Below are 23,812 nucleotides of genomic sequence, written 5' to 3'. Positions count from 1 at the left end.
ATTCCCCATGTTCGAAACTTTAAAAACATTAATATCTTAAAGAACATGATAAGAAAGGTTAAATCCCCCAACTTATCACTCTCCCAAATCCCAAATTTAAAAACATTAGATAATATCTATTGCATAATTTTTGCTACTTTTTCGATTCTGGGAAAGGAATTATTATTATCCTTTGATCGAATTGTTATGTCATCTCATACAATTAAGATAAATGACTGAATATGGAGTAGTTTGAGCAACAATGGGAAGTCTCTACTGCAGGAGTCTTTGAAGGTACACATACAACGACTCTAAAACCAGGTTTTCAAGAAAGAAAATAAGGGGGTTTTCTCATTTCAACTGTTGTGTCTGGCTGCCACTTCTTTATTGGTAAGATGTTTTTTATGATGATGTTTTTTATTAAATAAGCATTTTTTGATGAAGCCATGAATTGGAAGAGGGTTTTGAAAGGACCCCAAAACCTTGTAAGTTTAACAGTGGTGTTGTACAGAACAAAAATAGTTGTTTAAAATTTAATTCTTGCAGATATGATTTCCACAATCCGTAATGTTATCGTGCATAGCTTCTAGTATCAACTGTGTGATAGCAGAAGCTGTGCATAATAATTCAGTTCTTATTAAGCCATTTTCTACAGCATGCATATGCCTCTAGTATTCTACTTAAAAAATTGTGTATCTTCATGTTTGTGAAGAGATTTTGTGAGGAGATTGTATAGAGTTCAGAGAGGGTATTTTAGTTTTTGATTCTTTTCTTGACAATTGTCTACAGGGAACAAGACTTACTAAAATCCTTGTACATTGGCTACTAGAAACTTGTCTAGTTGATCATGTCAATGCAAATTGTAATGTACTATCATAAGCTCTTATGGAAGAGATCGTGAGAACAACCATGTGGTACAATAACATTGTAAATCACTAAATGAGTGCAAACATGTGATGCATAGATTGTTCCATGTCAGGATTGTTCCGTATTATTGTTCTTGGTTTTACCATTCACAATAATAAAATAAGCTTTTGGCTACCATTTACAATAAGAATTTAAAAATGAAAAACAGGCTTTCTATATGGTGCCTGATGGCATATCAGGCATAAAGTATTGACTACTTTAAGAGACGTGATAATCATTTAGAGTGAGGCAGAGAAGAAAATAGAATACTTGAATGGCTACTTTGTATACAAAAATGCAGGAGCAATGTAGCTTTTAGATGGAAAAATCAAATATGGAAATCTAGAAATGTCAGATCTGAGTCTTTTTCTTGAATTAACGCCCTGTTGTAAGAATTAAAAGATTGCTTGAATCATCAATGTGACTATTTCAAGGTATTAAATACCAAAATATGATTCTACAAACATTTGTTTCCAGATATATGTTTTGAAATTTTGAAGCAGACTTCAACTTTGGCACCCAATTCAAGAGATACCTGAATATTGCTCCACTTTATAATGCATTTGGTTCAATACATGGTTTTCTTAGCTTCCTAAATGACATTTATCCATAGAAAGAAGATTTCCTACCCCTTAATAGTAAATTGCTTAAAAATGATTACTCATGATATTATCTTGAGATGACTAAAAACTACTTTTAAGGTCAAAACCCACAAAACTAGAAATCTAATTAAATTGCCCATGAAAGTTTTCAACTACTTACAGGAATTGCTGAGTTTTGATTTCTATACGCCGTTTTAATCTATGCAGTTCAAATTACTAAGCAAAATCATACATTTCAATTATCTGAATCATCATGACAATTGCTACATTTTACAACTAGACCATAGGCCTCTAAACTAATATTTATAAGTTAATTTGAATTGTTTATCTTAAATCAATCAATTCATCTAGGATCACATACTACGTATTAAGGATTTACAACATTTGCTGGAATCATCACAGTTGCAAAATTCAATATGGTAAATATCAAAATATGTCTATACCTACACATTGGTTTCCAGATATATGTTGTAAAATTTTCAGGCAAGCTTTAACTTAAACACTCATAGTTCAAGACATCCATGAAAATTGATCAGCAGTACAATGCATTTGGTTCAACATGTCATTCTTCTAGCCATCTCTAACATAATGCCCATAACATTATGGTCAGTTCAGCCAGCTTATCAATGCCTTGCAATGTTGATTTCTATATGCTGTTGTACTCTATGCAGTTCAAAAAACTTCTACGTAAATCATACACTACAATTACACAGTTACAATTAAATTTTACAAGTTTGAATATGCTTTGTGTGTTCATCAGCAGATGAGTTGTGAAAGCATACCAAAAAATGATTGCCTGCTCAAAAATCAGCTGTGCTCTGATAAATTAGTGCCAGGCAGAAGCCACAAACAAGTGCCTGTCAAGCCAACCAAGATAAAGAGCTTCATCCTTTTCTACCAACCTGTAGTTCTCGGAATAATACCCCATGAGAGATTTGATAGCAGAGTTAACATATGAATTTAAAGGATAAGGCCTGAATCCAGCCATTGTAAATCTGGATCTCCATTTACCCAGAACTTCATGCCTTTCCACTCTTTCAGCACCCTCACATGCAATGACATTCACTATGTCACGTGCCAGGCAATTTTGCTCAACATTGATACGGTTCTTATCATTCCTTGGAAGAGTCAAATCAAGAGACTCAAACATGGCAGTGTAAAAACTCAAAGTTTCCATGAACCTTGGGAAAAAAGGTGCAGTATTTGTGTTTGCTTCTTGCTCCACCAATGTAACTACCTTGGGAGACATTCCTTTGACCATACGCAAGAGACGATCTCGATGGTTACTTGTGTTGACACTCTCATCAGGCATATGATGAAGTTGGAAAGGAAAATTCACAGCCAAAGTTTCCCCAGGATGGAGCTCAAGCATATCACGCTGAACTTCAGGTCCAAACACAGGCACAGCATGAAATGCAAAAGGGACATTGTGGCTTGCAGCAAGTTCTAACAATCTTTGGCCAACTGACTGTAATCCTCCACCACGAGCATACTCTGCCACAGGATCATCAATACCTGTTATACGAACATGAGGTGGACCATTTGGTCGTTTTGCAAGTGCTTGAATCAATGTCATCCATTGGGTACCTTGTGCAATCTGAAAATCAATAATGTGTACTCTATCCTCATGCTTGAATGCTTCTGCAATGGCACCATTTGCAGCTAAATAACCAAATTTAAAATATGGAGAGATTTCATATAGAGTATGCATGTGGGAAAGCAGTTCTTGACTAGAAGGTTCTTTGCATCTTAACTTTTTGTAGATATTTCCACCAGAAAAAGCCAATCTTGCCACAAGACCTTCTACCATATATGCTCCTAACCTTTCCAGTGGAGTACCAGAAACAGACACCACTTGATTCAGTGCTGCAATATATTTCTCTGCATTAACTTTATTGCTGTCAGCAATAGCCTTTGCACATAAAATAAGCAATTGTCTCACATCATTCTGTCGAGTCTCAAGTCCCCGCAATTCTTTTTTCTCTTCCAAAGAATTATTTGGAATATGGACATCAGAGGTGAATAACGTGCCATTAACTGCTTCTACTTTCACGGATTTAACTCCATTATTCACTTTACCACTAGGTATTTTTGGTTGTTCTGGTCCAGAATACATGGTGCCAGTGACATTGTTTAAGGCTTCTAAGCTCCACTCTGAATTTTCTGCAACCTCAGGCTCCTCAGTGCTACCTTCAGAGCTGTTAGAGCCATTCCTATCAGGGCCCAGCAATGCTGTCTCTAATTCATATAGTGCATTCTTCAAATCTAATGGTTTCTCATTGTCACTGTATCCACTATCTGCTGACTGAAAATTTGGTATATCAGGTGGGAATGTTTGTGAGATTTGTGATGATGTTGGGCTTCCACCAGATAAGCAACTTATATTAGATGGGGAACACTGAACTGAAAGTCCAGTGGTATGTTGTAGATGCTCAGCACTGGGCAAGTGGGCTTTAGAGGAACAATTATTGGACAAAGAACTTTGGAGAGAACCATGACTTATTTGATTCTTGTCAGTACTGTGAGATTGTTGGTTTTTGGAATTGTTAGTCACAATAGGAGATGAGTTCTCCCAACTCCAATTTGGGGTCCCATGAAAAAATTCACTTGTCACTGAAGGCTCTAACATAGGAATATTGACTGCTTGAGATTGGCCTGAATCAAGTAGAGCATATCTGGGCACTTTCGTTGGGCGGTCAGAAAGAAATAGAGAAGCCTCATTGATTCTGCCACATGCTGTCTTGCATCTAATGTCCATGTTCCTAGATCTGTTAGAAGTCACCGCTACAGTTCCAAGGTATCAGCATCCATATAGTATAACTTTGCCTAATGCCCCCTCCTGATCCTCTAACTGGAGATGCCAAAACAGTTTACGAACAAAAGCAAATCAATTTTCAGTTTCTGTTCTAGTTTGCTCAATTTAACATGCCATCATTTTTTAAAGATAAAATATTCTTAAGTATGATATATCATCTCTTTCTTCATTCTAGCACTCTGCAAGAAATACAAAAAACATGTAATCTGAAATTCCATTGGTTATGCTCAATTTTAGAATGATAGTTTAATAGAGATTTTAAATAAAAAGAAATGAACACTTTCCATTATCAGAAAAAGACGCAAGTAATTTCCCATTTCCAAGCAAGAATTTAATAAGCAGGTTTGCATCCCAAATACACAATAGCCAGGGCATCATTGTTTTCAGAACCAAAAGAATTTCATTATCAAGTGTGTCTTGAAATTATCTGCATCCATGTCACTCTGCTGTAAAAGTAAACATGCATTCTGCAAAGCATCCTGATGGGTTCAGAAATAATGTGCTTCCATGACATTGGCGAGAGCAAACAACACCATCTAAGGAAAAGTCCTTGATTGCCAAAATCCATATATATTAGTTTCGTAGAAAATTTGATTTAGGTTTTACAGAAAAAATATGACAGACAGGTACTCTTTCCATTTATAATTGTTTTTTACCAATGTGCTTTGATAGAACTTCCTTAAGTTCGTGAAGCCAGTTTGAATGTAAACCTAGGAAATTGTAGGAAAGTTTATGCACCAACCTTAAGTTATGTTTCAGAGACACGTGCAATCAGTATCAAGATGAATTTAAGGTAATTTTGTATCAGAATTCAAGACTAGTACCAAATTCACCTAAGATTTGATACTAAAGGTGACAAAGGAAAGCAACCACACATGTTCTGACACACTTAATAGAATTGAAGCACCTAGTTTGGTGAACCATATTTCAGTGCTTTGATTGTATGAACATGCATAACATTGAGGCAATTGATGTTGAACATGAAGGTGGACAGGGCATACCCCATCTAGTCTGTCAAGATACATTTCAGCCATCTATTTGAATTGAATAATGATTTCCTGTTTAATGCACACTAAGTGTACATGGTCATACTGTAGATGGGCTTTAAAAATTGTGTGTTCTATTAAAAAACACTTGAAAGATTTCATGGTCTCAAAATGCTGATAAAAGAAACAGAGTTTCAGACTAAGCTACAAATATTTGCATTTCTATGAGAACTCTAATGGTACAAAGGATTACTCTGTTTCGTCTCAGCTCTAGCAATTTCATCTCATAATAAATGTGTAAAAGGGGAATTTAAATGGCTTCTGTGGTCATCAAAAATTAGAAAAGGCAATTCAGTTGTGCATACATGTATGTCTTATGAAACCAAAGCGAAAGATGGAAGGGATATGGTCAGTGGCTCGAAGGAGAACTTTTGGTTGTCAAATCTTTCAGGTAGCAGCATTCACCAGAGATCACCCAAATAACAAACTTATCAGGTGCTATGAAGCTTATGATGTTAAGTATCAGCCACTAATCCCAAAGTTGACCACCTCAGAACTACTGTAACTCCCAGGGAAATTGAACAAACTTTCAGATTGCTACTAAGTGCATGGGATCACATTGTAGCACAGAAGAACCATGTATGAAACATAGCGGGCACCATCATGTGAAGCATACAGAGGGGCTGTAATCATAATGAGTACAAATACCATCATAGAGCTGAAGACCAGTCCTTTGGCTACATTCACTTTCAACACCTGGCTATATAACTCAATGTCTTTCCAAATTTTCTAGGAGATGCTAAAGTTTTGTTGGCTGATTGGCAATGCACTTATGGAGCAATTAAATAGGTTGTTTAGATACAACCTCTGGGTTTTGTATGAATACTTTGTTGTCTATGATTTTATGTAAGTTTGTGTGCATAACCCGTCCCCATGCCAGAAGACCCAATAAGTAGGAATGCCCTCTTTTACAAAGTTGTGACTTACAAAACTGAAAAATTCATTTCTAGTATTTATCCCCAGTTCATTGCTCCCATTTCTGTAATCCTGTATGGCCAAGAGTTGCCAAGAATAGAGATTAAGAAGCCAGACCAACAAGATCTTAGATCCCACTGATAGGCAGTTTGTGGAGCAAGGCTTATCATACGTTAGGTTGCAATGTATTATCACCAACAAACCAAAATTCAAATTTTGGGACCACCTCTTAATTTGGCAAATGTGGGACTGATAATCATATTGTTCTAAATCAAAATGCAGTTCCGTTGATGTACAAATCTCATTGTTTATTCTATTTTAGCTTGATTTCATTTGCATGCATTTTATTTGTTACTCACATATGAAGAGCCTCAGATTTTTTCAGGTCACATAATTTACTGAGTATAAAGCTAAATGGAAGATTTGCAGGGTACAAATATCTTACAGACATTAGAATGGTTGTGATAATGAAGTCACTTGCAGAATGAAGTACAGCTCATTCATAATGCAATAAGGAATCGTCATGGAGTTGCCACACCTCTATTCAATCTAAGTGAGCTATATCATGATTTTCTAATTCACGGATTTTATTTGTTTAACAGATATGCTACCAAAGGTGCAAATTGAATTTTGAGACAGGGATTTCAATACTGAGGAGAGCTAGGTTTGTAGAATGAATGTAACCCAACTTGGAAGTGTGTGTTACACAGTGTTCTAAAGATTTATAAAAGTAATAAAATAAGCAGTACATTTCCTTGACTAATTTGCAGCAAAGCGGTTAGATGTTGCATAAAAAGTAAGTTCTGCTTTAGGGAGTGCTCAAAAGGTGTGCATTTGCCCCAATATCTTGAACAAATTAACATTTGTCAGAATTATGGTGTTAACACTCTGCATAATGCACAATTGTGCTATGATGGAGAGTAAAGACAACCATGATTATTTTTTGTCCTTATGCCCACATTCTAATTTGAAAATAAATAAAACAGCTATACAGCAGTTTAATCTTTTGCAAAATGCATAAAATATAAAGATCGTATTCAAATTCCTCCAAAATATGATATGGATAAGCTTCGTTGTTTCATAGGATATCATCATGTATAATATTTACATAGGGTATGAAATTGTCAGTTTTGCTCAGTGAATTCAATACCATAACCCAAAATTGTAAAGAATAAGGTGATTCAATAGCAGGTGCACTTATTTGGTCCTTCAGAAACAAAAACAAAGAAATGGGTCATCATCACAGATATAGATACAGTATCGGATACGGATACCGCCATTTTTTAAGACCCCCAATGTGGATATGGCTGGATATGACATTCATAAAAAACACATACACGTATATTTAACACAATTTTCTAAGTTATATAGACACATAATTGCTACATAAATAATTATAAGTTGATTTAACAATTTACAATATGCAAAAATAGTAGAGTTGCAATGGAAGATCATTCTCATTTGATGTAGGTTTTGTTTAAACCAATTTTTTTTTTTAAATTGCATGAAGTTTGTTTTTTTAAACTAAATTTAAGAAGATTTATGTCAAATTTTGAAAAAATCAAATCACATAGTATTTGGCACAGTTGGAAATCAAGGTTTTTTGGACATGCATGGGTCCAGTATCTGATGTGTATCCGGGCTGTATCGGATACATATCCATTTTGGATACAGAGATACACGTGCCCAAGGATGGACCTAGAGTTTCTGGCTACTCTGGTATCCAATAAAAAAATCTCTAATGGTTAGTACAGGAACTTTGTGTTGTACCAAAAATGCCCTCCTAAACATATGTTAAGGGGGATAGGTTAAAATGGTTGCAGCTACCAAGAAGCATATAGAGTAGGGCAGTCTGACACATACAACAAGTACTCTTGCCTATTCGATTGCACGCTGTGATTTTATCCTCGTCTATAGAATAAAGAATCATTGATAAACTCTTTCATTTTCTCTTCCACAGAAAGTTAGAGCATAAAATGTCAAATAAATGTGCCTATGTATGTAAAGAAAGAGTGGGAGGCAAAGGATAGCATAAATGGAGACAAGGGAAATAATTCTACGGATTATTGTTAAAATATTTAGGGGGGGAAGGGTTGGAGTTGCAATGAGCTATAGAAGCATAGAGTAGAGCAGCCTGACACATACAACAAGTACTCTTGCCTATTCAATCGCCTATTGTAACTTTGTCATTCTGTGTGGAATGGGAAGAGTCATTGATGAACTCTTTCATTTTCTCTTCCATGGAAAGTTCTAGCATAAAATGTCATAGATAGATTGGCATATGTATGTAAAGAAAGGGTGGAGAGCAGATAATGGCAGAAGAGGAGGCAGGGGAATAATTCTATGGAGCATTATTTAAAAATTTAAAAATTAATAGAAGAGGCCAACTTCTACAATCTATTCTCTTGGTGAAGAGATTGTTATTTCTTTTGAATTATCTCCTCTGATATGTACCTGAATCTTGATTTGGGCTACTGATATTTTAATTTTCATATACATTCTTGAAAGATTAATTATGTGTTGTTCACTATATGATTTCTTTTATACTCATTTTCTATGGATAGCTTGCCTTTATTGTTTGAAGTTTTGAACTCTTGTATCGGAATTCTGAAATAGGTAATTCACTTAAACCATGCACTATTTGTAATAAATCTGGACATTTATCACTTTTATTGCAAGTTGTCATATTTCACAGAAGAAAAAAAGAGGCCCTTACAAAACAAGATTTCTTACATCTCCATCAAATCTCTATATAGAAGGTAAACTATATTTTATTCTATTTGAACTCTCATAAAATCTTCCCTAAAGCAATTTAATTTCAATAAGTAGATAAAATTTGGGTCTCTGTAGTCTTAAGGTCACACAAACGAGGTTATCAAAACAAGAGAATTTCAGAATTCTTTTCTGTTGTATGCAATATTGTCAACAAATTGGTATCTTGGATACACAAAGAAACTGCAGGTTCATACACGTGACTCTGTTCATATCTGAAAACTGTACAGTGTAGGCAATGGTTTACTAATGCCCCTTGTTTGTTGGTTTGCATATCATGAAGTTTAATTCAATCAAGCTGTATTTGAATCTAGATTCTGTAGTTGATAATAACAGTAATTTCTTTAGTATTTCCTAAAGGCACAAAATCCCTTCAATGATATTGTTTTTGGCCAATAAGTTGACAGGACATTGTCATCCAAAAACAATGTAAAATTGAGTCAATCATAGGTTGTGAGGAGCTAATGGCCCAAAGATTGGCTCCGTATGCAATACAAAAATCCAATGATGAAAAGGTGCTATCTCACTTCCTCTTCAGCTGGATCCAGTGTAACAAACAAGTTTTTTGATATCTGGGATGACGAAAGCTTTTACATGTAAAACAGCATATCAGCCTGGAGGTCTTAACAAAGAAGTGGAAATGCAGGTGATATGGGGTATTAAGCCTTCTCAACAAAGCTCCCAGGACATCGTAAAGCATGATGCTCAAAGATGAAAAAGCAGAAGAAAATTTTAAAGCAGACCTATTCTGGTCCAATTCAACAGGATGAAAGAGAAATTAGAGGCTAATTTAAGTCAGGTAGAGCCCTTGGACCTAACCAAGCTAAATGAATAAGTTGCTAAGATAGGTGTTGACCAAGAGAAGGAATAGAAGAAATTGGAAAGGAAGACACTAAGTTTCAAGCGCAAAAAATTCCTGGAATAAGCACCTTGCTAAGAGGTCATTAAAAAAGAACTACAAAGCATTCAGGATGGGGTCCAGCAGTTTAAGAATCAACCGGTAGCTACTAAAGAGAATCAGAAGCTCAAAGCTAAACTGAAAAGGAACCTACTTGTTGCAAAGGAATTTAATGAAAATTTAGTACAATCTACTAGCACTCTTTAAAACAAGATAGCTGCACTCTTTAAAACAAGCACTAGAGAAAATCAACAAGTCAAGAAATGGGTTGAAAATGATAAAAAAGACTCTTGATGATTTGGCTGCTGTTGTGCAGGATGTTGATAAATTAAGATCCCTAAGACGGATGTACTTTTGAGAAGAGATCAGATACGGGAGCACATTTCCTGTTAGATGACAGGACACAAAAATTGGCATATGCTGTTGCTAAAAGTTTACCACATTATGGGTGGTTTATAGAAAATAATTAAGCCGATTTGAACATGCTTTGATGTTTGATGACAAAGAAACGTTTCTATAACCCAAGAACCGTACATACAATTATAATCCTTATAAGCCCAATGAAATGGTTGCATAGATCAATTCCACTATGCATCTGAGCTTGGCAAGCTTGGTCAAGGAGCCATTTTGGCAGTCAGCCTTGTTCAATATTTCATTTCTAATAGTCAATTCTCTCAAGAAATACATTATATGCTTAAAATATTTGACTGGAACCATCTACGATGGCTTATCTTGAAGGTTTTTGAAGCATTGCTTAAAATATTTGACTAGAACTGTCTATGATGGCAAACCTTGAAGGTTTTCAAAGCATTTCATTAAATCGGTTTCATTTCAGAAATAAGATTTCCTAACCAACATGGATGTCCTGTTCTCAAGAATAGCCTTCATGAGAGGATGGTGCAATTGTCACCACCAATGGGATAAACAAAAGAATCAAATACTATTCATTCTGCAACAAAAGAACGATAATTCTCCCCATTTATGCACCAAATTGAATAGGCTGTCCAGTCTTGAGAAGGGGCTTTTCCTTGAACTCCCTAGGATATCTAGGCTGACTCCTGGACTACCACAGACACATCCATGTGGAACATTGGCATTTTAGCTATTCAAGAAGTTCCAAATTGCTTTATTCTCCTCACAAATAGTAAGCCTCAGCAATTTTACTGTTAAGCTTGGGGTTGTATATTTGACTCCAAGAATTGTTCACTTTATCTTATCTTTTGTCAAAAGTATTTAGAGGAATCAGCGCAGCGAGGCAGGACGGACCATAGTTGGAAAAATAACGCATGCCCCTTCACTTGAAATGAACCAAACACTTACATACAGATGCAAATAAATTTGTGTCTGATATAACTACTTCAGTATTACGTATGAATCTCAAAATGAGACTTTGGTACAAAGTGAAATCACACGCTTAAAAGAGATGATCTTTCTTGACTTTGCATAACTTGGTCAAGAAACACAGTCAAAATTTATGATACATGGATTCTCCATAACAGTCTTATATGTTTGTTTTTAAAAAACAGTGGATTAGGCATAAACTCACATGCCCAAGAGATGGGGCACCGGTCCTGGTTTGCCACCCTGCCAGCCACCAGGCACCCACCTCTCTCTCTCTCTCTCTCTCTCTCTCTCTCTCTCACACACACACACACACACACACATCTCCGCCAGTTTCATTTCATTAGCTGTGGCCTATCTTTCAAGATTAAATAGGTGTTCACAAGAAGCCATTTTTGATGGGCTTGAATGATCCACAAGGCATTCATTGCATTGGGTGATGTTCACAGCCTTGTGGGGGTTAAGCAGTGGGATTGAAGCTAGTAAAATGAACCGTCACAGAGCATTCAATACGTGTGATATCGCGTCAATCTATGTGGCCTATCTTCCAAGAGTAAATAGCTGTTTACAAGAGCGCTTGAATGATTGACTGGGCAGTCATTGCATTGGGTAATGGTCACAGCCTTGCAAGGGTAAAGCAGTGGGATTAAAGTTGGCAAAAAGAACCATCATTTAGCATTCACTACGTATGATATCAAGTAAATCTATGTGGCCCATCTTTCAAGAGTGAATAGCTGTTCACAAGAACCCATTTTAATGAGCTCGAATGATCGACAGGGCAGTCATTGCAACAGATGATGGCCAGAGCCTCGCATGGGTAAAGCAGCGGGATTGTAGATAGTAAAATGAGCCATCACATATTATTCGTTACCAGCAGAACTTGTGCCAGAGAAAACAAACTCTCCAGCCAGAAGATCATCCATACTCGCACATGTCTCAAACCCATGGCTAGTACCGAATACCCAAAAATTCAGCCATTAGAAATAACTCTGCATCCCTGTGTAAATAGAAACATTGGTACCCAATTACTACTACTACAATAACAAATCATCTGATAGTGAATGTAAACCCCGGGGCTCTTGTTATCAATACAGGGACTGAATTCAGTAAAACACATCAACATTGACACTAACATACCAATTCCATGATCAGCCCCACACGGCTAAAAAATACAAAATCTTCCACGAGTTCAGATCCGTAGACCAAAAAACTAATCAACTAATCCAGAAATGGGTATTTCCTTATCTGATTATGACAGCCTACAAACCAAAATTGCCAACCACTGAGACCTTAAAACATCTACAAATCTCAAAAACCAAAACCCACCAAAACAAACGTCACAATTGGCAGATTAACATATTCTGCAGCTAAAATTTGATCAAACAGGTCTTCAGATAGAAAAAATAAAGTAGTATCGATCAACAGGCCTTCAGACAGAAAAGAAAAGTAGGCATACATACCCAATTGTTGAATAGAACTGGTTTTTCTCTTCTCCTCTTTCCAACAGATTCATAAACAGCAGACAAATGAAATGAAAAGCGAAGGAAAGACATAAAATAGTTCAACACCCACGCGGCATAAAAATCATCTAAACGGACACAAACGGCCTTGAAAACGGGGTGTCCGTACGCGCAACTTCTGCACGCTTTGGCAGGCGCCCGCCTTTAACGCCGTCAGTTCGGACTTTGCCTTAATCCACTGTCACGCCTCGAATTATTAATCTGACTGTTAAATCAAAAAAATCAACAAAAAAATCTTTCCACATATTTTCGCGTCATTGCTTTCCCTTCTGCCCTGCCGACCTATTGATGACGTCAAATATGGCGGTGTTGACGTCATCACGTATCTAAGCGAGCGTAGGCACCGTCAACAGCCGGCTTGTCCACGATATATACCCGACGATAGACGTCAACCGAATCGACCGTCCACGTTTGCTCCGTAGGTACGGCGATGAGCTGTGAGCCGTCGATTCTGTCGACATATTTTTCTCGCATTTGACTGGAAAATTATATAAATTTCTATCCTTTGACTGGGAAATGGTTTTTCTATCTTTGACCAGGAAATTTAGACTAAAATTGTATATCGTGAAAGCAACGTGCAGCCGTGTTGGGCACTAATTTCCACAATGCATTTATGTAGCATGTGGTCTGCATATTTTCTTGGAATAAGATTTGGTTTGGTTTGCCCTTTGTCATGGTCTTTGGGAGGATGATTACGTGGTAATCCGGTTTAGGTGGTGATTTCAAATTTTTGGATTTTTTATTAGACGATAAGTATTTTGAACCATTTGGTAATTTGTGGGTATAATGTGAAACGTTTCATATATTGATTTTCTATCATCTATGAAAAGAAGAAGAAGAAGAAGAACTTTTAACGTTCATGAGGCTAAACATTAATTGATAAAGATAGTTTCGAGATTTGATTGTGTGTTAGTTTTTGCATCAACGTCTTGGAATACACTATGTCATCCATCATCACTCTTTGCTAGCACTACTTCATGGACAAAGGGTGATCCGAAATGTTGATGCAAAATTAACTCACAATCGAATCCAATTAACTCACAATTGAATCCAAAAGTTATCTTCATCAAGTTATATGCATTTTTTAAGTAGAGGTTTTATTGTTCATGTTATGGATTCTAAAAATATTATATTTTTTTATTTGTTGGTATTTAGAGTTTGCACTACAAGTCTATAAATAATCAATTTCTTTCAGTTTAGTGTTAAGGATTGAGAGGAATCTATTTCATTACAGTTGGCATGAATTTGAACTTTGTGCTTTGATTATCATGGGTCATTGCATTCAACAATACCTTATTGTTGGTGGAATCCTTGTGAGTCGTTCAAGTTCACCAATAGATTTGAAGGACACTTGAGTAAGAGATGACATTTTTTGTTTGTTTTAAGTAATTAGTTCCAAAAACTACTTTTAGGATGATTGATAATAATAAATTTAATTTGTTGGTATTTAGAGTTTGCATTAGAATGTATAAATAATTGCCTTCTTTCAATTAAATGTTAAGGATTGAGGGGAACCCATTTTATCAAATTTATATGCAGCATGATTTTGAACTTTGTGCTTTAGAGCATCATGGACCTTTGAATTCAACAATACTTGATCGTTGGTGGAATTCTTGTGAGTCATTCAACTTCACTAATAGATCAAGGGCCACTTGAATAAGATATGATACTTTTGTTTCTTTATTTTAAATAATTAGATCCAAATACTACTTTTATGATGGTTGTTAATTGTTGGTGTAATTATTTGTTCATGTTGGATATTATTACACCTTACTTAAGTTAAGATAATGCATTTCATAATAGTTTGGGTATGAGACACTTGGGTGTTTGTACCACATTGGGATAGTGTGTTGTAGGATGTTTCCACCTTTTATGGTGTGATCTTGTTACTACTCTATCATATCCACTTATTGTGGAGTGATAATTCCACCTTTGGTGGGTGATCCACCTTATGTAGAATACTTTATTGTTTATTCTACCTACCACACCTATTTCCTACCTACCCTTGTTTCTCATTGAGCCACATGTCATGTTTGTGTGCTCACATATCCATATAGCCTTGCCTATATAAGCAAGCTCATATTCATTGTATGTAACAATTGATCATTTATCTATTGATGAGAATATAGTTTATTCTTGTCCTATATTTTGTCTCTCTATTTTGTATTTTTCATTGAGCTCTTGATCTTGGTAAAATCTCACATTAATGATAAATTTGATTTGAAAATTGCATATTTGTGCCTTTTTCCCATATGTTTTAGTTATATGACAATTGAGTTATCCTTATGCTTTGATTAAACTATGACATATTTTTGCAAAGAAACTAGCAAATATTGTCATCCTATTGTACATAGACCATATATCTCCCAATTAACACTATGATTGCAAAATTGAAGCTTGATTTTTAAATATTAAATTACAAATTACAAACCTTGCTAACATTTTTCATCAACTATGAGTTGACAAAAGCATAAACTATTTTAAATTGCACACTAGGGTAGTATATTTAAGGACCAAGCCTAATTCACTTTAATGATCTAATATTGATCTATGGAAATCAAGAGAACAACAGTGAATAAAAGGAATCTAGCATATATCTAGCAAAATATTGTTACATCAGAATTGTATCATCATATTAGGAGTATATTGCATGTTGTCTTTGACACTAACTCATTACCATTAACTTAGTAAATACCTGACTAAGGAGAACGTGACCCTTTCTTAGTTAGTTCTCTAATTGTGTTTGTAAACACCATTTTCTAGATTTAGTTCACATACATATAAGCAAAAGGGTTCTGGTTAGAAAATCATACAAACCTACAATTACAAGATCAATTCTATACATATATTTGAACTCATGGAGATCACTTCTAGACTCGTTAAAATAAACTATTTTATTTTCATAGTCAATTTTTTACTTTAATAATAGTCATTCAACAATCTCTTATTTTCGAATACCATTTAAATTTGATTTTTGATATCTATCATAGTGATATTATAATTGGATCTAAAATTAGGTGCCCTTACATTATTTGAAAAAAATGAATGTAGATACATCAAAATTGTAAATGTTAAAAACCCTAGTATTAGAGGATTTGATAGTGTTGGTAAACATTCCTTGGGTACCATTACTCCTATTCGCAAGTGGTCCATTACTTTAGATACATTATTTTGTGTGATGCTTAGAATGTTGCATTACAATGTTCTCTAAAAGTTGAATGGTCGCATGATATACAGGTTGTACCTTATACATGTTGCATTGATGAGATAAATTTTGGCATAATGGTAAAGATATTGCATGTTATCAAATCATTAACCATTTCCTATTTGTTAAATGATTAATAACTCTAATATTTATTATACAACATTAATTTCAACAAAAAGTTGAATCCACATAAGATTACTCCCATCGAATTACAATGCAGTATTTGATTATAATTGGGGTACATTAAAATTTACCCCTATAGGATATTATTGAGTTGATCATAAAGCTTACAAAACCCTTCTCTTCACATGGATCCATTCTTTTATTGAAAACTATCTGAAGTGTAAAATGATGAGAAATTAGATGTCATATGTAATAGTGATAAAAATATGAGGTCTACTTCTATTGTTGAGTCATCTTCTTTTTGTGTGTCACTTGATCATCCATATGATTTTGGATTAAGGATTATGAAAAAACCTGGATTGAAATCTAAACAACTTGGATGACATAAACATGGTATGGTTGAGTTGTTAACATTGCAAGAAAATAATGAACATTGTGGTAATGGTTGTATGCTAGATGATATTAAATAATGGTTAAAAAAGGAAAACACTAAGGAAAATAGCATATAGTATCTTTGATTCATATTTTTTTGAGCTTTAGTGACACACACTATGCATTCATTCTCACAAATATTTCTATTGATTTAGTTCATGATTAGAAATCTTATAGTGATATCACTATAAGTTTTAATATTTATTAAAATTAAATTTCCACAGTCACACACTCAAATGATCATGCTTACTAATAACTTTAATAATTGTATATCCTTAATACTTGTAATAGTGAAAATTGTTCACTTTTACTTTCCGTCTTCATTTTGGACTCACTTTGACTCTTTTGCCTGTAATGTAATAACTAGTTTATAAAATGGTTAATTTTGTGTGGAATTTGGAAATAATTTGATCTTGGCTTTGTTTCCATCTAAACTTCTTCTTAAGATTTGATCTTGATTCCTATTTTATCCATTCCCTTTATTGGATCAAATTTGTAATGATACAACCGATTTATGTCACTTTCATACTTCTAAAAATTACCCCTTTGTTTCAAAAAATAAAACTTTAAAATGGACCCAACTATTTTCTCTTAATGTACTAAAATGTTAAACAGATAAATTGCATGTTAAGGTGTTGTATATAAGAACATTTTTTAACTGAACACTTAAAATGTCTAGATTCTTGGACACATCATAGTACTTAAAAATGATCATCTAGTGATTTAAATACTACATTAACATTTCAAGGCATACTAAATGATTGTTTATTGTCTCTAATCTTGTTCAAGTCCACTAAATTAGTATCTTAAACATTTATATACAAAAGAATAAATTTTCCATGCCATGTGAAAATCACCAAACACTTTATATTTAGACAATATTGATAACTTCAAGATAAACTAAAAATAAATTTCTATAATTTAATGGCAATCATGGGCTTGGTTCAAATCTAAACTTGTGGGATTGATTCCACCATTATAAAATGATCTAGATAATGAAATAAAAGTTTTAAAAAAACTAATGTAGTCACATAAATCTGTCCATTTTAATTAAATGAATATTTCGTATTTATTTGATTAAAAATCCACTAGCCACCAGTTAATTAAATTAATATTTAATTAATTCATCCCCAAACATTCTTCTATTAATTAAATAAATTATTCAATTTATTTTAATTAATTCATTAAATCAAATTTCAATCAATTAAATAAATAAAATCAATTTATTTAATTAAAATTCCTTTTCCTCTTTTAAATAAATTAAATAAAACATTTATTTAAATCATTATCTCCACCCCACTTGCATTTTCCTACAAATGCAACTTGCACACATTTTGAAATAAATGAATTTTTATTTTAAATAAAATCCTATTTTCCCTCACCCACCAAATCCACTTGCAAAATCTAATCACCTTCTAGATTCTTCTAACCCCTTCCTAATTAACCTAATCCATCCCCTAAATATTGTCACATTCCTAAGCAAAATGGAGTCACTTCTCAAATGGCCCAAAGTCTTGGATAACCATTGAAGGTTTTCAACCTTCAACCACCAAAAACCCCAAAGTCTTTGAAAACCATTAAAGGCTTCCAACTTTCAACCACTTAATTCCCCAAAGTCTCCAATAACCATTAATGGTTAATTCAACCCTCCCACATGGTTAAAACATTTGTTTGACTCAACCTCTACCCAACCACAAAGGTCTCATCAAGCATTTAATACTTTGACCATGATTATCTCTTAATCATTTGCACAAAGGTTTATCCTTGGATTAACTCCTAATCCAGTGGGTAATCCTAATTTAGGCTTGACCCTTAGCCTTTAGATAACCATGAGGTCTTCTCAGGCCTTTAATGCCTCCAACCTCTTCTTTCAACCCAATCCTGTGTTGACACTTGTCATTATTTTATTGGTGCCAATTGTGCACATGGATCCCCAACTTTCAAGCTTGACCCTTGATTAAACCATTCAATCCTGGCCATCCATTGCTCCATTTTTCCTATAAATAGAGCCCATTCCTTCATAATCCAGATCCTGAAAACTTGTAAGCATTTAGACTATAGCCATTTTAGAGAGCATTTTAGCATAGCATAACTAAATCTTGTCTTTTTGGTTAAAATACTTCATTTTAGCATTAAAATAGCTTTTCATTTCATATTTAGAGCTATTCTATAAATCTCAATCCTCCATAAGCATCCATAGTGCAAAAAGCTGCCGAGAGCTACACTATTTTGGAACTTGGAGAGGAGAGGAACAAGGGAGAAGGAACTAAGAGTATGTTAGGAGGTATTTGGAGATGCCTCATCATGTTTGCTTTGATAGTTAAATATGCTTGCATGCTTATAGTCTCTCTTTTGGTATGCCTTTTTAGATTAGTTTTCGATTGACTAACACTAATGTTTTCTGTGTTTTGTGTTGATTGATCTTAGACTAATCTTGTGCCATTTAGGAGGGCATCATTTGGTGAACCCGACGTGAATCGAACACGCAACCTTCTGACCATTGTTTTTGAAATTAACATTTTTTCTTGTTGAAACTGCCACACAGGTCGCGCTTCGGCGCTATTGAACGCGTTTTAGCGCTATTGAAAAATTTCTTTTAGCGCTATTGACCCTAAAGTAGCGCTATTGAAAGTTTTTCAGCGCTATTGACAACATTCCAGCGCTATTGTCTCCGTTTCAGTGCTATTGACACAATTCTAGCGCTTTTGTCTTCTCGGGATTTTCTTTTATTTAAGCGCTACTGTTTAAATTAGCGCTTCTGCTCACGCAGAATAGCGCTTTTGTATTAATCAGCGCTTCTGTAAAAAAACACAGAATAGCGCTATTGCGACAGAGTGTCGCCCAAATGGACTTGTAACCGAAAAATCAAAAATTAGGCTTGTGGAAGCCCTCCCCTGTGAGCATTAATTTTCTTAACTTGTTTCTTTTCTTTGTGCAGGTTAACAACACAACAAAAATCACAAAATTTTTTATTTAGTGCTTAAAAAGAACTTAAAAACACAAAAAAAAAAAAATAGTTTCATTGTTTTCTAGTTAGGGATACATTTTGTTTTGGAGCTTAAAATCAACCAAACAAACTTTATTTCTTGCATCAATGGGGACTTAAAAATCACAATCCACACTTCAAATTTTTGGTGCAGTAAAAAGAACAATCCACTTGTCTTTATTTTGGCAAAAACAAATTTTCCTTCATGCAATCGTGTTTTTTAAGTTGACCAGGACTTTCAACTTCTAGATTACAAAACATATTGCTTTGAAGTTAAAAAGAACACCATGGCTGTTGGAGCAACATCTCCAAATAGTTAGATCACATTTGCAAATGCTGGATTAAAAGGAACAAGTGTTTTACGTATTTGGCACGCTTGTGCACAAAAAATCAGTCGAGTGGTCCTACTTCTAACACACACTATCCTCTCCCTTGGCTCTCGTGGTCCTAGGTGCAAGAGAAAAGTGTTAGTAACGCTCAAATTTTATCTTTTTAAGAGAGGCCTGCCAAGGGATCGATACTCTTGGGAACGACCTCGAGCGGTAAATCCTTCGAGCCGCTATAGAAATCAGGTGAGAGCGAAAGCTGTAGCCTTGGGTATAGCTGTTCCTACAGTGTAACTGGCCGAAAGGACAAATGGGCCCCACCACCAATTACAAGGCTCTTAAGTGAGTCACTGCAGAATGAACTTATGTCCAAAGCCATCGAACATGACTAAACACTTTTAAGTAGTAGCCCACCTGTTCTATTGATTGAGGATATTTGAGGTATAATTTAGTGCAAGAGCATAGATGGTTTTGCTCCCAAGATACTCACCATACATATTTCCTTGAGTAGAAACATAGCTTTTTGAAAAGTCACTTGTGGCTTGATAAAAGTGGTGACTCCCCCATCATAGGGATCATCTATTTGTTATGCTCGCGCAAGACTTAGTATATCACATCCTTACCTGCCACGGCGGGATTCATAAGGTATGTAGTACCAAAGTCGAAGAAATATCAAGATGTGGGCTAAATTTATCACAACTGGCCATTTGACCTTAGGGATAAAGAGTGTTTGAAGTGTGTTCGTTTTACAGACCTAGAGCAAATTGAGCCGACTTCAGGCTTTGGAATTACACCTTAAAATACATCTAAAGGAAGGGTCAAAAACAAGTCCAAGGATTGGGTTGATCTAGACCCATACTCATTTGTGCCTTTAAGGCTACAATCTTGTGTTTGTGTGCTTGCTTTATTTTCTTGTCAAAGAAAAATCAGAAAATCAATCCCAAAAACAAAGTACTCATCCAACATCTGTCAACACAACCAAAAATACCAAAAACAAAGTGCAAACAAACAAAGAGTCAAAAATTTATGACCATTCTTCACATCTTGCGAAAGAAGAAGTGTCATCAGAGTATCACCTTGAAAAAGAGACCATTAAGCTCAAAAGCTTTAATCAAAAGGAGGAAATTCTTCTATCTCAATAGACAAATCTTTGTCTCACATAGAGTCTTTCTACATCGCATGCGTCTATACCTTCAAGGTAAAACAAACGAGTTTGATTCAGAATCATTGAACCGCAGAGCTTTTATGCAATATAGAGCTCTGAGTTATCACAAAAATCAAGGAGGAAAGATTAACCCCAAATTCTTCCCAAACATTTGTATCACCTACAACACAGCTCGAGAAGTGCCACCAACACCCGAAAGGGAATAGATAGAGTTTGTCCCATTTGTGACACAAAGTTTTTATTGAAGTTGAAAACAAAACATCCATCATCTTACTCATACATTATCATTCCATCATCAATCCATCCCAAAAACTCTTAAAACATTAAGGGGTTCTTGTCCCAAATTCTCTTTTTAGATATTGCTTGAAATCAAACACATCACATCACTTTTAGATTGTTTCTACATCTAGGATAAGCTCATCCTAAGAGACACATCTACGCAGGTTAAAACTAGTTCATGAGTGAATCCTCTCATTGCTAGGTAGTCAAAATCTGTAACACATCTCAGATTTCTCTACACCTTATCACATCCAAAATCATCAAAACAAGCAAGCAATTCAACGAAGGAATTTCGGTTACATATACCTTAAAGTGCTAGAGATCCCCCATACAATACAAATCACCAACCAATCAATCTTTCATTTCATCACCACTCATCATCATCTTCAATCAACTTCAAAAAAACAAACTTGCAAACAAAATGGCCCAAACCCGATCACGATCAAGGCAACGAGAAATAGAAATTGAGGAAGAAGAGGACAACCTCAATGAATTTCAAGAAGCACTTGGAGGAAATGTGAATGACGAAAACCCAAGTACTCCCACTCCTTCAACAATCGAAAGGGTTCAGCATAACCCTCATTTTAACAGATTATTTGATGAAATATTAAGGAGCAATGCGGATGCTCACTTTTTACGACTTGCTCAAGAAGGAGCCAAACTCCCCTCAGACTTTGATCTTGCCCAATTAAGACAAGCATCAGAAAGACAAAGTCGCCATGAGGAGGAAAGGCGTAGAGATCCCATCAGATATAACATCCCTCGAGGTAACCCACCACCTCCTCCTCCTAATGAAATAGAGATGTTGCGGCAACAAGTTGAGAATCTCGCCCAACAACTTCATAGTGGTGTTAAGACCAATCAATTCTCACTTAACGACATCTGTCCCTATCCGTTTGATAGGAATCTTTATATGCCACCTTTTCCACGCGGGTTCGAAACACCAAAATTTGAAAAATATAGAGGAAAGGGAGATCCCCGCGATCATGTCCGAGAATTTCATTCCGCTTGTCTTGAAGTGGCTTATGAGGACACATACCTAATGCGCCTTTTTCCCCAAAGCTTGGGAGGAACAACCACATCATGGTTTTCTCGACTACCAGGTGGCATTAGAACATTTGAGGAACTCATCCAGAAGTTCCTATCTCATTACTCTTATAATATTGAACGCGACATCACCATGGCTGATCTATGCAACACCAAACAAAAACCAGGTGAATTATTCTCAGTATTCCTGCAACGATGGCGCCAAATGTCTAGCAGACGTTCTCTTCAGTTACCTGAACGAGAACTAGTGGAAATTTTCATTTCCAACTTAAACGAAGAAATGGAATTTCACCTGGATGTCAAAGACACAGATTGTTTTAACGATATGATCACCAAAGGTATAAAATGTGAAAGGGCACTCATCAAAAAAGGACTCATCAAAATCTTTAATGAACCCAAAGATGGTCCTCGCTCGCGCTTCAATAGCGATAAACCGAACTTCTGGAACAAGAATAAGAATATCGTCAATGATGGGGTTGTGGATGCTCGGACTGTCCAAAATGCACAACCTGTGGTTCGGTTTGCAGGACAAAATCCTCCACCTCAAAATAACACAAATGTCCTTCCTAATCAAGGTCGCATCACATCTCAGGATGAACCAAGACCTCGTCCACAAAAACAAAAACGCACATACACTCCCTTAGGGGAACCCATTGAAACAGTGATGCGACAACTCATTTCTCAGAATTTGATCACTCTACCTAAGCTATCAAACTATGAGCCTCAGGTCAAACCGGCATGGTGGAGAGATACTGAACATTGTGAATTCCATCAAGGAAGAGGACACAAGACAAGTAATTGTCATCGATTGAAAGATCTCATTCAAGATCTTATTGATCGAGGAGAAATTGAAATTGAAGGGCATGACCCAAAAATGACCAATAATGATCATCAGATGTTCAAGAATCCACTTCCATCGCAAGATCAAAGGGGTCCTTCCACGTCCAGACGAGGTCCTGATACCACTGATTATACACAAGCTGCGTATAATTACACTGTCAATCACCTGTATGATGCTAGTGAACAAATTGCAACTATCACCTTCAAAAATCCCACCTCAAATTGCAATGTTGTTACACGTCGTGGCAAGGTCACCATAAAGGCAGCTCCACAAGGCACTACCTCCATCCCAAAGCAGTACAATCTTGTGGAACAATTAGACAAAACCCCTGCGCTTATATCCATCTTGGAGCTTTTGCGTCTGTCACCCTCTCATAAAACAATCTTGGATCAAGCACTCCAAGAGGCGTCAGTCCCTGCAAACCTGAACACGGACCAATTTCAAGCCATGGTTGGAAGTCTAAAGTCATCACCCTGTCTCACTTTTTCTGAAAGTGATAACTCTTCCTTCCAGCAACCTCATAACGCCTCACTCCACATTGAAGGCTTTGTCAACCAACACAGGATCAAGCGAGTCTTGATCGATAATGGAGCAGGCCTAAACATTTGTACACT

At 35.6% G+C, this 23,812-nt stretch overlaps 1 protein-coding gene across 1 annotated transcript; it reads right to left on the bottom strand.

Moving 5' to 3' along the window:
• Positions 1 to 1,951: 1,951 nt before the first annotated feature.
• On the bottom strand, positions 1,952 to 12,972 carry LOC131062945 (scarecrow-like protein 21). Its single transcript, XM_057996691.2, has 2 exons — positions 12,735 to 12,972; positions 1,952 to 4,338 (listed from the first exon to the last, which is right to left on the bottom strand). The coding sequence occupies exon 2, from the start codon at positions 4,243 to 4,245 to the stop codon at positions 2,314 to 2,316; it is 1,932 nt and encodes a 643-aa protein (XP_057852674.1). The 5' UTR covers positions 4,246 to 4,338; positions 12,735 to 12,972; the 3' UTR covers positions 1,952 to 2,313.
• Positions 12,973 to 23,812: the final 10,840 nt, after the last annotated feature.

The sequence above is a fragment of the Cryptomeria japonica genome, chromosome 6 (genome assembly GCF_030272615.1).
Source record: "Cryptomeria japonica chromosome 6, Sugi_1.0, whole genome shotgun sequence".
NCBI lineage: Eukaryota > Viridiplantae > Streptophyta > Pinopsida > Cupressales > Cupressaceae > Cryptomeria > Cryptomeria japonica.
The sequence above is the reverse complement of the archived record's forward strand: the minus strand, read 5'-3'. Positions and strand labels throughout refer to the sequence as shown.